This window comes from Ambystoma mexicanum, chromosome 13, assembly GCF_040938575.1.
Source record: "Ambystoma mexicanum isolate Mex_15411 chromosome 13, UKY_AmexF1_1, whole genome shotgun sequence".
Taxonomy (NCBI): Eukaryota; Metazoa; Chordata; class Amphibia; order Caudata; family Ambystomatidae; genus Ambystoma; species Ambystoma mexicanum.
The window spans coordinates 162,415,869-162,432,223 of NC_090938.1; the positions used below are offsets into that span (position 1 = coordinate 162,415,869).

Below are 16,355 nucleotides of genomic sequence, written 5' to 3' on the forward strand. Positions count from 1 at the left end.
GGAAGAGGGCTGTCATTGGATGGGGCAGTATAACCCAGAGGACAGTGATTGGTTTAGAGGAGAAATACAGTTTGAAAGTGCACATTTTTTTACATTTTTTATTTTTATTTATTTTTTTCCTTTTACCGAGGATTCCCAGCCTGACGACGTGGAATATTCATGGGGATGTGAATCCATATTGGAGAACAATAGTTGAAGGTAAGTAAATTAGCCGTTCAGCCCCGGATGTAGTCACTCAGGCTGCCGACTCAGTCCCATTACGGAGACTCCCTTTCCTGGTGTTTCTGTGGTCACCAGCCGTCAGGCAGGTGAGACACTTTTGAGCAGTGTGGAAGAATTGCAGCAGAGTGGAAGAGTATGCTGCTGGACTCCCACAGAGCTTATGGGAGTTCAGCGACACAACTGGGCAGCCGACTGCTCTCTGTGGAGAGACGCGCAGTCCTTGGGTTCCTACCTGAGGTGATCTGAGAGGTACATGGGTGGAGATTGCCTGCAAGCAGTCAAGCTGATCTTCTAGAAAAAGACATTAATGCAAAAGGTGACATTTGTCATCACTCTATTTGAAAGCATGCACCACCATTTCTTTATATTACCAGGCAAACTGTAATTTGCGCACGATGGAACGGCACACCCACTTTTTTTGGGCTTAGATTTCAGTTTCCTCTCCCTGGTTACCTTACCCACGGTTTCCCCCAAAGGGCAGAGAATTATGACTGGTTCTCCCTAGAATAACGTTACCTGTCCTCAAGTGCGAGTTATTTGGAGCTTTTGCCAAGTTTAGAGAATCTGTATATAGTTATGGAGGCACTTTTCCTGGCATCTTGTCCATGGTAAAAAAAGGGAAATAAGAGACGGTTTTGAACCATCATTCTGTGTGATAGTGAATCTCTGAATCACAGACACTTATGTGCCCAAGCAGTAATTGGAGATCCCATAATATGCACCCTGGGATTTTTGATGCACGAGGAATATTCAGATGGTTGATCATATTGCATAATAACTGACTTAGTCTTCAGTAATTGATTGTTTCTTATTGCATTATTGTCTGTTGGTTGACACTTTTAGAAGTAAAACTTTCTTTTCAGCTTTTGTTTAACTTTTCTGTCCTTTTAACCTTCCAGCTGCTGTCATTGGCTCTCGGCTGCATCTGGCTGTGGCAGTGTCCTGCATTGTGATGGCGTTTTATGTGTTGTTTATAAAATGAAACTGCAAACCTTCATCCTAACAAGAAGAAGGCTTCATGATGGCAATGCCTATGATGGGACAAAACGGAACACTATTGGCTTCTGTCAAGGGGATATCTTTCTCCTTGCTTGCAGACACACAGTGGCAACCTGCAACATTGAAGTCTCCCTAAGTAACTGTCTACAGTCTGCACTTTGCAAAAATTCCCTTAAGCCATGCTCGCTTTTTAAATGAGGTGGCATGTGTTTGTCACTACAGCAGGAACTCCTATCTACGATATTTAATGATCCTGGAGTGTCTTCCTTGCCCGGTTGGTTGATTGGGGAGTGGGGGGATTAATTGGAAGCATGATGGCACATGAAGTTTGTGGTGCCACACTAACTCAGTGTAGCATTTGCACATATCTTCAACATGGAGGGCAATTTATTTGATTTTATTTTTGTTTTGTTCGTTTTTCTTCCAGCCTTGTACATGCTATCCCTGTCCTGCCACTATGACAGGGCGTATAGAATGGCGATAATACAAGAAAAACACTGTAAATCGCAGCTTGCAGTAGACCTGGCTTTTTATGTACAAGTTATGTACAAGTAAGTGTTGTCTCTCAACAATGTAGTTCAAGGTTCCCTTTATTTCTAGTACTGCGTTAAAGGTTAAAATGTGCGTATGTAGATTACAGAAGATTTTGGGAATGGCAATTATATGATCTAGTCACAAATCTGTAAACTCCATACTTGCAGACACATTTCAACAGAGCCATCCTTCTACAAAAAGCATGACGGTCGAGTTGGTACTCAGGTTCTTAGCTGTTTGGGTATGTAACGTTCATAGAAAAGGGGACCACAATCCTATGGCTCAGAAGTCCTGCCGTGAACTGTAATCCATGAGCAGCAATGCTTAGGCGGTATCCAAAAATTCCTGTATTACTTTTAAAAGTAGTATTGCAGATTTCTGTTATTCATCAATGTACCTTTTACCCTGTTGAAAAACCAATGCATCATGCCTGGTCAAGTACCAATTGTTTCCATGCTTTATGGACTTCAAACATGCACTTGTTTTGTCATGTAAATATGAAGTTGATCTCCCAATTTAACCCAGCCAAACCTGACCTCCGGGGAAACAGCGGGGGCCTTGCAGTAAGTATTTTTCTTTGTTTCTCCTAATTCGGAGTCCTGATTTTAAAACTGCTGAATGTCTCCCAGCTTTGCCAGATATTAGATTATTTTTCCTAAAAACACTTATGTCTGGGATATGTACACCCAGGATACAAGCAGCTCCTCTTTGTTTTTTGTAATGTTACAGGCTGCTATAGCCAAGACTGCTCTTGTGGAATGGTATGGTTTCTTGTAAATTCATGGTTTCAACGATTCAGTTTCCCACTGACCGTTTAATATCTGTTCCACAATAATAAATGGATTGTTACTTTAGCAGCAGCCCTGCAATGAGGGGTTTAATATAGACCGGTATTTGACAACATGTTTACAAATGTAAGAACTTTAGGGATCTTTAGTTTGAAACAACTGTTCCATGACTTTACATGTACCTTTTCTTTAAATTGTACATAAAAACAACGTAAAGAAAATGATTAAATCTTTATTTTTTATTTTTTTTTACTTCAAGGTTTTTCTTCTTAGAATGTGGGACTCTCTCCCCCAGATCTGTACCATGCCTCATCTTATCACATTCTGCAAAAATATGAAAATGTCTACACCAAAAGTAGTTGCTGGGCAAAATGTAAGTTATGTTGTCTGCTACCACGCACCGTTACCACTGGGACAGTGTCCAGGTGCTCACCTGGTTCTGCAAGAAATAGGGCAGGTGTGTTAGTGACGATTGAATGATAGTATAGGTCCAGAACTAGGAGAAACTGGCATGTGTGTGTTGGCTTGTATACGAGTTGGTTGAGTTGGCTTGTTGTATTGTTTATTGATTTTGTATGGTGCGCCAAACCCAGAGGTAACAGGGCGCAACAGAGAACAGGAAAATACGATTATATAAAAGCTTAGTTACAGGATAAGGCACAATTTAAGTATAGAACAGAACATTACATTTTGTCAAATCGGTGAACAGATTTACATATAAACAGACAGTAAATTGCATTTCGGCAGATCAGTTAAGGAATGTACATATATACAGTCGGGTAAGATAGGGTCTGTTAGGGTGAGAGGGGCAAGGTTAAGTCATAGGGGTCATTGGAGCGTAGCCAGGTGAGTGTTCCGCCTACAACTGTAGTAGGATTGGTCTGTTCCGATGTTGAGGGAGAGCATTCCAGTGTTGGGCTGTCTTGACTGGGAAGCTGCTGCCGCCGTTTTTTATTTTTGTCTAAATTTAGGTACCTGAGGTATCCGTAGGCGTAAGTCTCAATCCCTTGGTGGTTTGTTATATACAAATGTTATGTTGGTTGTGTGGTAGTTTCTTTGTGCGCACTGGCTTGTTATATGTGGTGGGGGGGGGGGTCCAGTGTCTTGGTTGTTTGTTGTATGCAGGAGAATGTTATGTTGTGTGTGTTTTAGTGTGCTTCATGTATAGTTTGACTTGTAGTTATGGTTGAGCACATTTGCTTGTTGTATCCATATTATTGGGGATCGTTTGCTGTGTTTTAATGTTTAGTTTGGTGTGTGTTTGTGTGTAGTTTGGATAGCCCATGGGCATGTACAGTATTTGTGAGGAATGTTGGAGGGGAGCAGGTTGGTTAGTATTTTTGTTACTCACAGAAGTCTCCCAGGTATGTTCTTGGAGCTCATCATCCAGCTGCAGGTCAGTGGTACTCTTCAATTCTTGCAGGTGTGGTGCAGTGGCTGTCCCCTCCACCCTTCCAAGCTCAATGCACTAGCTACTCCCACAAATTTGTCTACATGCAATACATTGGCTACTCCCATTATCCCTTCTCTGCGCAGCTAGAATTGCCACACAGTGTTCTTCTGGGAGCAGTTAGATTAAATGTGTGGCTAGTCTTCACAGATCTGTCTAGATGTGGGGCATGGCTAGTCCTTACAAATCTAAATGTCACGCATGGCTAGAAGTGGAGTTGCAGAAAGTGGTTGGTTAGTGGTTGGTGGCTTTAAGCCCCATTGCTATCGCTGGTATTGTCTGTTTGTGCTGGTCATTGACGGTTGAATAGCCATGTTCAGTCATTTTCTGAAGGTGAGGTGGTCTTCTGTGGTTCTAATTTCCTTTGGCATTGTGCTCCATATATTAGTGATTAGGCGTGAGAATGTCGTTCCTCCAAATTTCCATATTTTGTAATGTTCCGTCTTGATTTGGAGGTGGTCGCTTTATCCTAGGTTTCTTTCGGGTTGGTAACTGTTGCTCTTGGCTTGGAGAAATGCAGCTCCTTGTTCATGTAGTGATTTGTGGGCAATGCAGAGGGCTTTGAATTTAATGCATTTTTTCACCTGGGAGCCAATTTAGGCTTCTCGAAGCTAGTGCAATGTGGTCTCTTTTGTTTAATCTCAGGAGTGCCCTTGCTGCAGTGTTTTGCTGTGTTAGTTTTTTGGTGAGCCAGTCTGGCATTCCAAGGTAGAGGCCGTTTGTGTTGTCTGTTCTTGACAATACTAGGGAGATGATTGCAAGGGTTATATGTGGAAAGGAGAGGTAGAGTATCATCGCTCTGAGTAATCTCCGGACGTAGATGCACTTCTTTGTGATGGTGTTGACTTGTGGTTCCAGTGAAAGTCCGTTGTCCATAAGTATTCCTAAGTTATTTATCACATTTGAAGTCTCCAATTGGGTTCCCATGCCAGACAGCCAGTTCAGTTGTGGGTTGGTTGCGTTGCCCTCTGGTTGTGAGATTATTATTTCTGTTTTGACGGCTTTCATTTGAGGTTGTATGTTGTCATCCAGTTGTATATTTCAGCAAGGTATTTGTTGACCGTGGTGTTTGGGTCGTGGCTATCTTGACGGTGAGTTGTGTCGTCTACGTAGTTGGCGGTCAGTGCGTGATTTCAAATAATTTTCATCAAGGAGGGGGACATGTAGATGTGGAAGAGAAGATGGAAGAGGCTGGAGCCTTGTGGCACTCCACAGCAGATGTTTTTGGTGTTTGGTATTTGAGATAAAAGGTGGTGGGTACGTTCTTTGGGTTCGATTTGTGTGGAACGATTTTAGCCATTTTAAGACAGTCTTTTACACCACGTTCCTCTGGTCTTTCTATTACTGTTTTGTGACCAATTGTTTCAAACACCTCTATGTCCAGTAGTATGACGGCAGATAGAGTGCTGTTGTCTGCATTTACTTTTAAGTCCCATATAGCTAAAATGGTTGCTTGTGTTCCTCTCATGGGTCTGAAGCTGAAGTGCAAATTGTCGAGTATTCTGTGTGTTTCTTCATAGCCGAGTAGGATTTTGTATACATGGTTCTCCCGTTTTTTTGTCGGGTAGAGAAAGTTGGATATAGATGTTTGAATTATTTTGGTACTATTCCTGTGTATAGGGAGAGGTTCATTAGATGCTAGTAGTGTGATACTGGGGTGCTGTGGTTGAGTATTTCTTGGTCGATGCCCTGGGGGGCGGGGGGCGCTTGGACATCCTGCAAGTTTGATGTCCTTTATTAGTGTGGAAGCTTCTTCATGTATTGGTTCGAAGCAGACAAGTCTTGCTGTGGTTAGTGTATCGCCAGTTATCAGTGGTTCAGTGCTTGTGTTCATAGTTGCACGGCTTGTATCGATGGTCTGTTGGATTGTTTCAATTTCTGTTCCAAGGTAGTTGGCCATGTGGCATATTGCTCGTGTTGGAATGGCTCCTGTTTTGTAGGATTTTGGTTTTGTAACTCTTTGATTAAGAAGAGTTATGTGGTTTGGTTGCCGATAAAATTACTGTGGTGTGTTTTTTTTTTTTTTTTCCGTTGCTTTGAGGACTGCTGATGTATTTATGTATTCAGTTGTCTTTGGTATTTTATTTTGTCAAAGGGATTGTAAAGGTTTCTCCATACTTTTCCCAGTTTGCAGTCTGCTTTTTTGAGTTCCCTCAGCTCTTCTGTGAACCATCCTGCTGCCATCTTTTGTTGTTGATGCTTTGAAAGATTTTGCTGGTGCTAGTTGTTCTAGGGCCTCAGTGATCAGGTGTTCTTTTTTCAGCTGAGACCAGGGTAATTCCGTTCAGCTCGGGAGTGTTTGGTTGCGTTGATTCCAACAGGTTTTTTAAGGTTTTTAAGTCTTAACTTCCTCAGTTTCTTTTCCTTGTGGCCACATTGCACCAGGCAGTATGCAGGTTTGAAGTTCGGAATGGAATGGAATGGAATGGAATGGTATCCGGTAGCGATCACTCCCTGAGCAAAAAAACATAGGCAAGTTAGCCTGCGGTGTAGCTGCACTCCCTAAATAACACTTTGTGGTCGCATTCAGTAGGTATAATTGTTAATATCTTTAATTCAAGTCTTCATGTCAAATTCAAACACCAAGCACTTTTGTTTTGTCGTCGTTTCAAACTATAAAGACCTTCTTCAGGGCTTGTATTGGTCATTTTTAGCCATACAAGTCAAACAACAAAAATGTTGTGCAGATTATATATCGAGCCATTATTCCCACGTTTGAAGCAGTAAAACATCAAGACAGCGTATTGTCCTTATCTATAAAATGACACCATAATCAAATTTAATCCCCATACAATGTGCAAATGGCCACAAGACATACAACATAATAACATGTAGAAAAATATTTTAAAAAATATATATATGTAACACATGGTGAGAGAAGAGCGGTGGACACAGTACAAAAATTCATATCTATGTAGCGCGATAAGCGTGCATTACATTATGTCCCATGCCAAAAACATCCCAGGACCGCATTGCTCTCTCATAACTTTGACCGCGTGCGTTCCCATGCACTCCTTGATCGCGTGTGCTTCTCACGCCCTTGGCCGCATGTGTTCCCATGCATTCCTTGTCTGTGTGTACTCCGTCCTTGCTTCTAGACAGTGTCCCCTCGCCTTCCTTGATCACATGTGCTCCTCGCATCTTGGTCTGTGTGCGTTCCTGTGCATCCCCTGATCACATGGGCTCCTTGCGTCCTCATCCGCGAGCGTTCCTGCGCATTCCCCGACTGCAGCGATTCCCCCTTTCTTGGCTGCATGTGTTCCCTCATTATTTCCCCTCCTACTCTTCCCCTCCCCCACCTGACCTCTTGTTTACTCTGTGATTTTGTTCTCCATGGTTTGCTGTTTTCTTTCCCTCTAGGTTCCCTGGGTAGTTGTCCTGATTGGGTTGTGTTTCTATTCATGGTTGCTTGCTTACATTGTATTGCCTGTATCCTTGCTGCTCTTTCTTTTCTCTGTTCCCCGGTTGATTGCTCTTTCTTTGTGTGTTTGTAGCTCCTGGTTGTTTGTGTCACTGTTTCCCTGCCGTTCCTTCTTTCTCTAGGTTCCCTGGTTCATTGATCTGTCTTGAAGGTTTTCTTCTAGTTTGTTGCATCATTTTATTGTCTACATCTTGCTCTTTCAGGTTCCATGTATTCTCTAGCAGCGTTTTTGCTCTTGTTTGCTTGTCTATATTTGTATTTGATTCCGGTCATTGTGTTGTCTGCTTTGTGCCCTCCTCCACTCATTCTAGCCCCTATCCCATGCCTCACCCCCCACTCTCCACCCTCCCCTCTGCACCCTCTTTGGTGCTCTGTCTCTCCCATCTTCTCCCAACTGTTTCTCTATCGACTATCCTATCCTCACTAAGTCTGGTAGTAACAATTTCAAGAGGGATATCCTGGTCTCAACCCAGGCCTCCCTATCGATAATAACTACACCAGTGCTTCCTCCAGATAGACCCTTACCGACATCCACTTTGTTGTTCCCTGTCCGCGCCTATGGATGCTCCATTTGGTCTTTGTTCCTTTTTCCTCGTCATCCATTAATGGTGGCACCCGATGGGAGGCCCTCCTGGCCCCCTTTCATTCCACCAAGACCATCATTAATGTTTACCTAAAGGCACCTTCTTGGCCCAAGGCCCTCAGGCCAACTGCCTCCTTTTTTATAGATGCTTCCTGCGCCTTATCAACTTTCTTTCTGCTCCTGCTGTCCCTTCTCCTTCTTTGGCTCCTCTGTCCCCCTCCTCATCGACACTTCTACAGCTGTCCCTGCTGCTTCTCCGGCCTCTGTTGCCTCTTCCTTCTACCAATTTTCTGGCACCCACCTCACCTTCCTTGGCTACCTTCCCTCTCCTCCTTCTGCCTCTGCCCACCCTCCGGCGCCTCCAACACTTCCTCAGGGCTTACCCCTCCACTGAAGTCTTTCAAAGGTGGCAACATTGCCAATCTCAACTCTTGCTCAGCTGTCAAACACTCCGACATCTGCCATCTCCTGGAAGAACTCGATCTGACAGAGACGTGGTTCAAGGTCAGCTCTGTCACAAGCTGTCATTACCATTGGTTTTGAACTCGCTCGGAACAGTGCAAGATTGTCGACGGCCATCCTAGAAAGGTGTACCTAACTAAGTGTGTGGTACATACTGAAGCATTGTATATCATGTGATTTGAGAGTTGTTGTTTTGTAATAACTTGCCTGCCCACAATATCTTGGCATCTTGGCATTAATATGCAGTGGCTAAGAAGTCGGCAGTCTGTCCTCCTTTACTATGCTTTTAGATATACATTCAACTGCTATATAGTGTGAATACTATCCACAAGAATCTTGGGACTAAGTCACAGGATTTACCGGAGTCTGTTATGAGTGATCACTCCACATAACTGGTGTTGGTGGGGTGGATGCACAGAGTCCTTCTCAGCAAAAGATTGCATCCAAGGTTTGTCTGGCATTGTGGGTGAATCCGTTTACTATTTGCTTGAAGTGTTGCCAGGAGGGTGCAGAGTGAGTTTGCTGTGGTTTTATGCTCTCTTTCAAACCAGATATTGAAGTCCTCCAGGATGATTAGGTTGTCATTGTAGGTGGAGAGGTTGGTGATGGGAGTCTGTGAATTTCATAGCAAACGTTGGGTTGTAGGATGGTGGCCTGTAGATCAGAAGGAATACCGTTGGCTTGGTTGAGTTTGATCTTGACAAGGAGAGATCCGCAGTCTTCGATTTAGTGGAAGGGGAGTGGCGAGGCGTATATGTGCTCTTTGTGCGCCATTGAAATTCCACCTCTTTGGTTTTCTATGGTGGCGTGTATTACTTTGAAGTTGTCCGGTATTGCTTTGTACACAATAGTTTTGTAGTGGTCCGATAGCCATGTTTCCGTTAGGAAAAGCGCATCTGTGCCGCTCTGGCTTGGGTCATATATTTCTGTTTTTAGCCATAGATGTTACATTGAGTAAGCTGATGTATAGTTTGTCTCTTTTCCCTTGTGGGTTGTTGTCTGTTCTTTCATGTGTCCCAGCCAGTGTGGTGTTTTGTCAGGTTTTCATTATTGGGTGGGGCTGCTTGGTGAGATTGTTCTTGGGTGTTCTATCTCTTTGTCAAGAAGTCTAATTAGGTTGATGGCAGGGTTGCTTTGTTTTAGTTTGTGCATGTTGGTCGGTTGTTTGAGTGTGGGTGCTTTATTCCAGTCTTTGGTTATGTAGGATGTGTTGATGGATATGGACTTGAGTTTGCCCTGGATTTGATTTTCTCCCAAGGTGTTATCCGGGTTGCAGTGTTTTGCTTTTTGGTGCATTTGGTTTCGCATCCCAGAGAGGTCCATGTTAGTTTGGGTGTGGGATATTTGCAAGTTGTCTATTATCCTTTGCGATGGAGTTGTAGGTGGAGAGGTATCGTGATTCAGTGTTTGCTCCTTTCTTAGTCTGTTCAGTGGTGTCTCCAAAGTGTTTCTTTGTTGTGAGTTCTGCAGGGTAATTTCCCTACTGTTGTGTTATGGTTTTCCCCCCTGCTTCAGTTTTCCTTTCTCGCTTCCTTGTCTTGTATTGAGACATGTCCGTGTGTTTGTGTTGTGTGAAGTAAGTTTCCCGGGCCAGGTGTCTCTTGGTTCAGCAGTTTCCTGGTCCCCAGTTATAATTCCTTTGCTTTATTGGTTTCCCTTTAGGTTTTTGGTGTAGGTTTGTTATTGTTTACCAGGGGCATGTACCCTCGTGGTTGGTTTATTTCCTGGTTTCCAGTTCTAGTCCATGCAGTCCTGGTTTCCTTTACGGTTGGTGTGGTCGGAGTGTGCAGTACTGTGTAGATCTAGCTCTTCTTCGCTGCAATGCAGGTCTCTCTGTTTCCGGGTTTTGTGCTAGAGTTGGGTTCTCCGTGGCGACTGCCTCCCTGTGGTGTCCCCCGTATTGCTTCACAGTGCTGGAGGCCTCTCTTGTAGTTAGTTTTTTTTTCTGTTGGTTCGCAGAGGTAGAGGCTTGTTGTCTGCCCATGCTCTCTTGCAGTGGCAAAGGGTTCTGTTAGGTAATAGGATTTGTGCTTGAGTTTTGCGCAGTGGGTTGCGGACTGCTTGATGGAGATCCAGTGCTAGGTTGTGTGTTGTAGGTGGGATTGTGTCTGGTCTGCTCTGCCGTATCGAGAGATGTGCACTATGGTGTAGTTGGGTGGAGGAGGAAGAACTGTGGGGTTTGGATCTGAGGTTGTGGTGGGAGTTGTGCTGTGGGTGAATCTTCTTATAGCCCTGTTATATGGGTTCTAAGTGTAATCTTACCTTTGTGGGAGTGGTGTGGGGGTCGGGGGGGTTCCCCCAAGTGTCATGGTAGGTGGTTATTTCTGTGCTCTTCTGGATAGGGAGCAATAAGACTAGAGTGCGGCTTCTGAGTGTGTTAAAATTCAAGCAGTGAGAGCAGTCAACTGCACTTTAAACCTTTGTGCATAGAGAAATGGAAGGCAGTTATGGTGTGGTGTTAGAGTGAAGCAAGATACGATCAGTGGTTGGGCCCAACTGCAGCTGAACTTTTGCACGCGCCAAGGAATAACCAGTCGCAACAGGCTACTGTGTGCAGCAAAATTAATAGCGAGTGGAATCGATGGCCAGTTAAATCTAGGGTGGAGCAGCATTTAGGGCAGTTACAGTGGGTGGTGCAAGGCTGTATCAAGGTTCAACTGTGGCTGGAGCTAACAGGAATCCAACAGTCACAATGTATACTTCTTAATGCAGTGAGTAACCCACAGTACAGGTAATTAAAAATAAAACTGTTCCTACAATGCATCTAGTTTCACGATGATCGCACTTATCCACAAAATGGCTAGAATATATGCGGACCCTACAATGGAGCTACTGCCAGAGAATATGCAGTACGTAGGATGCATCTGAATTCAAGATGTGTGCAGTGGTGTCCAGTCATTTGGTCGAATTAAAACTGGTCGAATGACATTTGGTCGAAAACCAAATGGTCGAATTTTTTTTTAAATTATATATTTTTTTTTCTTCGGGTTTTCGTTTTTTAAAAAGTGTTTTTTAGAAAAGAAAGGGGTTTGAAAAAAAGAGTGAAAATAAAAATTAAAAAAAATTCTACCATTTGGTTTTCGACCAAATTGGTTCGACCATTTGTCTGGTCGACCAATTTTTTTCGACCAAATGTCTGGTAACCGTGTGCAGTACCTACAATACAGCTAATTTCAAAGATATGTGCAGTATCTACAGTGGAGCTAGTTTTAAGTTTTGTTCTGTAACCTACTGTTAAGGTGGATTTCTAAACTCTGACCAGTTTAGTGGAACAGGGGAACTTTCTGGAGAAACCAGACCAATCTATGGTAGCTTGGCAGGTGGTCAAGACTAAGTCTCAGGAAGGGAGAGAGTGATCGGAAGCCCACAATGAGCACACACAGTAAAACTACACGGATTACTCTTAGACAGATTTATCAAATACATTTACTGTAGGCCTTATAATAAAACACAATTAAACCAGAGTTATGAAGAAACAGTACCACACACGATCATACAGTAACATATATACATGAATGTGATTAGCCTAAGGCTGATGATGGGGGGGAAGGAAATAACCATGAACTCTAACAGTAAAGGGGTTAAATCAACACCGATATCCGTGTAGGCTGTCCTTCATCAACAATCCCTAACTTATGAAGTCCAGCCCGACGAAGAGAGGAGTGTAGCACTCAAAAGTACAGTTGTGCATTAACAATGCACATATGCAGAAGAGGGTCTACCCTTCTGGACAGAGCGACCTTTGGAGTTTGGGAATAGCTGGGAGCGCAGGCTATCCCAGCCAAGGTGACTATCTTTTGAAGGACACTGTGTGTAAAAGTGAATGGAGGTGCCAGGGGGCCACTGGTAAGTTAGGAAAATACTCACTGACCATCGACACAATCCAGACTAAACTTTGTCAGTCTAGCCCACTTCGCCTTGGTGTTAACTCTGCAGTTTCAGGACGCTCTCGCTCTCAGCAGCTGTGATACGGCTTGGTCATCTGTGGCGAAACGTTTGCACTTTCTCAGCCCTTGAAGGAAGAAGGTTTGCTCCACTGTGGTTTGTCTCAGGACACGGTAGACAAGAACTGCAGGCACTTTCAGTGAGGTTCACCACAGCAGGGTGACACAGGTACCGCAAATGCTTGTAGCGTGGCGCACTCTCGTGAATCGTAACCCAGAGGCGCTAGGACGAGTTGTGGTGGGAGCGAGCACAGGACCACAAGCTAGCGATTTCCCCAAGTCTCCATAACCTGGGTTCAAGCTGGTCAGTTCACTGGATGGCCCAGGAACCGTTCCCTTCCGAAGATGCTCTTTGCAAGTGTAAGGAAGAAAAGCCAAGAATAGTTGTTTCCACTACTCCAAAGAGGCAAAGCGCCTTTGCAGGCCTTCTTGGTTCGATGAAGAAACGGTATTACCTGTTCTAACACAATTGTTCGAATTATCTAATTGACCGAAAGTCGAGGGTCCGAATTGACCTTTGCACAATTGACCATATATATATATATATATATATATATATATATATATATATATATATATATATATATATATATATATATATATTAGTGTTGCGGGGGGGGGGGTTTCCCCCCGCATATATGTAACAATTGACCTTCATAATTCGGTCAATTGTGCAAAGGTCAATTGTAATTCGAACAATTGTAGTTCGAACAATTCGTATACAACCGAAGAAACCGGGGTCTAACGGGATAACGGTGGGGTCATGGTGCCAAACCTTCCAAGCATGTCACTGGCAGTTCCTCGAGTCTGCTTTCTTCTTAAGGATACCTGGCTCCTTATGTGGTTCAGTGAGAACCTCAGTAGATTGACATGGAATGGATGCAGAGCCCTTTCATCCAATATTTGGTTTGCGCTCAAATTTTAGATAGCCAATGGAAGATCTGCTCTCTTGCATGCATGCCAATCGTGGTCCACGGTGGTTCCAGTCATTCATTGCTACGTGACATGCTGGCACCAGTAGTGTGGATTGGGACCAGACCGTCCCAACCCTCTTCCTGGGCACTAGCACACGTGATATGCAGGAGCCTGTAGTGCGGTTTTCACGCAATTCTGGGTGGCCAAATAAGGAATACCTGAGTCTGTTGACCTGGGGGTAGGCAAAGGGACAAAATGGCCAAAGGACAGAACAAAAAGACTTTGTGACATGGCCATTTTCTGCACTGGCCACAGTCTTGGGTCAAACGTGGTATGGTCCATAAAAATGAGGTTAAAAATACTTTTAAAGTAGCTGGCACCAGTTTGTCCTTGGCACACTTGTACAAACACCAAAACATCCTTAGAGGGTGGCTAGGGCCATAAAACAAAAGGCCCCTATGCGCGATACTGTAAGGTACTTGGCACATAGATAAAAAGATTTCAAGAAATGGCAACAAAGTTGAAGATTAAGAGAACCTAGTTTCCCAGTACTGACAGCCTGAAGGACGTGTCAGTTTCCCCATAACAAATGAGCGAAAGCCCAGAGGAGTGCAGCTGAAGGCTGTGCTCCACTGGGAAAAGTCAGGTTAGGTGAGCCAAACAAAAGCAAAAAAGTTTGGGGGTGGTTCACAAATGGAGTCAAAATTGCACCTACAGGAAATCTTTCTTAACATCTACAAACGGGTAATTCGAATAAAGCAGTTACACTGCAACTTTTTTCAATATGAGCGCATTAACCTACAATTTGGCTAATTTCAGAATATATGCAGTGCCTACAGTGGAGCTTGATCCAGATTATGTAGGGCCTCATGAGATTGCTGGCAACCCCGTACCACTGATTCCACCGGCTGATATCCTGGTGCCAACGGGATATAACAAGTGGTGGTGGAACGGTAAATCCACATTCCCATGGAGTCACGTAGGACTCCATGGGAATGGTCTCACTGAAGCACTGTTGCGAACGTTGTCGGAGCTTCGGTGAAAACAATGCTGGTAGGGGCCTGATTTCCTGGCAGGTCAGGCATGCCGGTGGATTTTTGCCCCCTACCAGCATTCTCGAGGTATGACGGTCCAGAATGGGTGCAAGTACGTTGCCACCAGCACCCTTATTTCCCGACCACCATACTTGTAATGAGGCCCTATATGCAGCATTTATGATGCAGTTGGCTTCGAGGTGTGTGCAGTAGCCTACAATACAGCTAATTTCAAAACATGTGCAGTATTCACAATACAGCTAATTTCAAGATGCGTGCAGTAGCCTAAAATCCAGCAAGCTTCAAGCATTTTGCAGTACCTACAATATAGTTAGTTTCAGAGTATATGCTGCACCCACAATTCAGCTAATTTCTAAACATATGCAGTACTCGCAATACAGCTTGTCTTGAGATATGTGCAGTAGCCTGCAATACAGATAGTTTTGAGATGTGTGCAGTAGCCTAAAATGCAGCTAGTTTCAAGACATGCAGTACTCAAAATACAACTAGTTTCCCAGTATGTGTCGTAATCTACAAGACAATTAGTTGTATGCGGTGTGATGCTGGAAATGCATTGGAGGGACAGGGCCTCTGTATCCTTGTCCTTTACTGCTTTTTATTGTGTGTTCTGTCGTGTTTTCCGCGCAGGAGTTCATGTGGGACTCCTGGCAGTGCAGCTCTTTCTTTTGGTTTTGTGAACGGACCCGTGGGATACCCTTATGGCACCCATGGGTGGGGGTACAACCCTGTGCCCCTAGTGTATGTTTTTGGGCACCTGTGGGTGGCCCGCAGAGCAGGGTATGGGCTGGTAGCAGCTCCATGTTGAATTTGACAGGTGCGTGGAGTATCCTCCATTTTGGGATACTCCCGGCCCTGCCATTGAGATCAGTTGATTCCTGATGGAAAACGAGATGGCCCCGGTGGCCTCTTGCTTTGTATTACCCATTACCTTGTTTTCCCAAAGTCCTGGGAAGTCCTGACTCTGTCCCTTCCCCCTGATTGGCTGTTGGGTGGAAATGCCATATATGGTGTTGTTGTGAAGGCCCGGCCAGACTAGCTGGAGCCTTCCCGGTGATGTATGTTGTAGGTACCTCCTGTGGGTGGGACCTGGGTGAATAGAGTGTGTGACGAATATGCATTCTGTGTTGTGGGTGTCTAGTATCTGGTGGTTGACACAATGACTGAGACAACCCTGCACGAAACCGGTATGAATGCAGCTTGGAGTGTTGAATGGCTCGGTACTTGTCCCAATACACATAACTTGTTGTGAGTGTCTGGAGAGAAGTGAATGGCCTGAATACCTCGTGTGCCTGATTGCCTGCCTGCATGAATGCCCGTAGTCGTGATTGGATGCTTGAGTGTGACCCAGCGGAATGAATGGGAGATCAACGGTATATCTGGGGACCTCTCACTGCTAGGAATCGTGTTCAGAAGCTGAAGTCCACTACGACGAGTAACTGGAGTAATTGACGCTTGACCTTGAAACCCCCGCTGGACGAGAAGGAGTGCTGTGGCTCTCCCTCGCAATCTGAAGGCTGCTGTGTTCCCAAGGACTGACCCAGAGAGGACCTGGTATGGCGACCTCTTCCCGAGCTACGAGGGACCATCGTGCACAGCTGATCTTTGCCAACGCTCCCTGGTAGACAGACAGACCTTTGACAGGCTGCCGACCCGATACGGGGACTGCTGCGGAGCGCCAAGGAGAAGCACACGGACTGTTGTCCGCCACTGTCGACTTGACGTCCTTGCTGGGCCACAGTTCTTCATCATCTCTTTGCGGTCCAGAACTATCGTCACCGAGGTGCACTGCACGCCTCTTCCTTGCAGGACGCCAACGCTCTGTCGTCGACCAGCACCGCTAGGAACGAAGCTGCCACTTCCCTGCTGTAGTTCACCCTGTTCACTGTCGGACGTTCGACGACCCGTGACTCCCGCCTTAAAGGGAGGGCACTCGAGAAGGGCCGTCGATTCCCCAACACCGAACAACAGGTTCCCCGACACCC

At 44.8% G+C, this 16,355-nt stretch overlaps 1 protein-coding gene across 1 annotated transcript in view; it reads left to right on the top strand.

The window, feature by feature from the left end:
- The window catches only part of TMEM167B (transmembrane protein 167B), a 60,727-nt gene extending 57,942 nt beyond the window's left edge, over window positions 1-2,785 (top strand). Inside the window, exon 3 of the mRNA XM_069633534.1 lies at window positions 1,122-2,785. Coding sequence (XP_069489635.1) covers window positions 1,122-1,204 — 83 coding nt within the window. The 3' untranslated portion in view covers window positions 1,205-2,785. The remainder of the gene's footprint in view (window positions 1-1,121) is intronic.
- The last annotated feature ends 13,570 nt before the right edge of the window (window positions 2,786-16,355 follow it).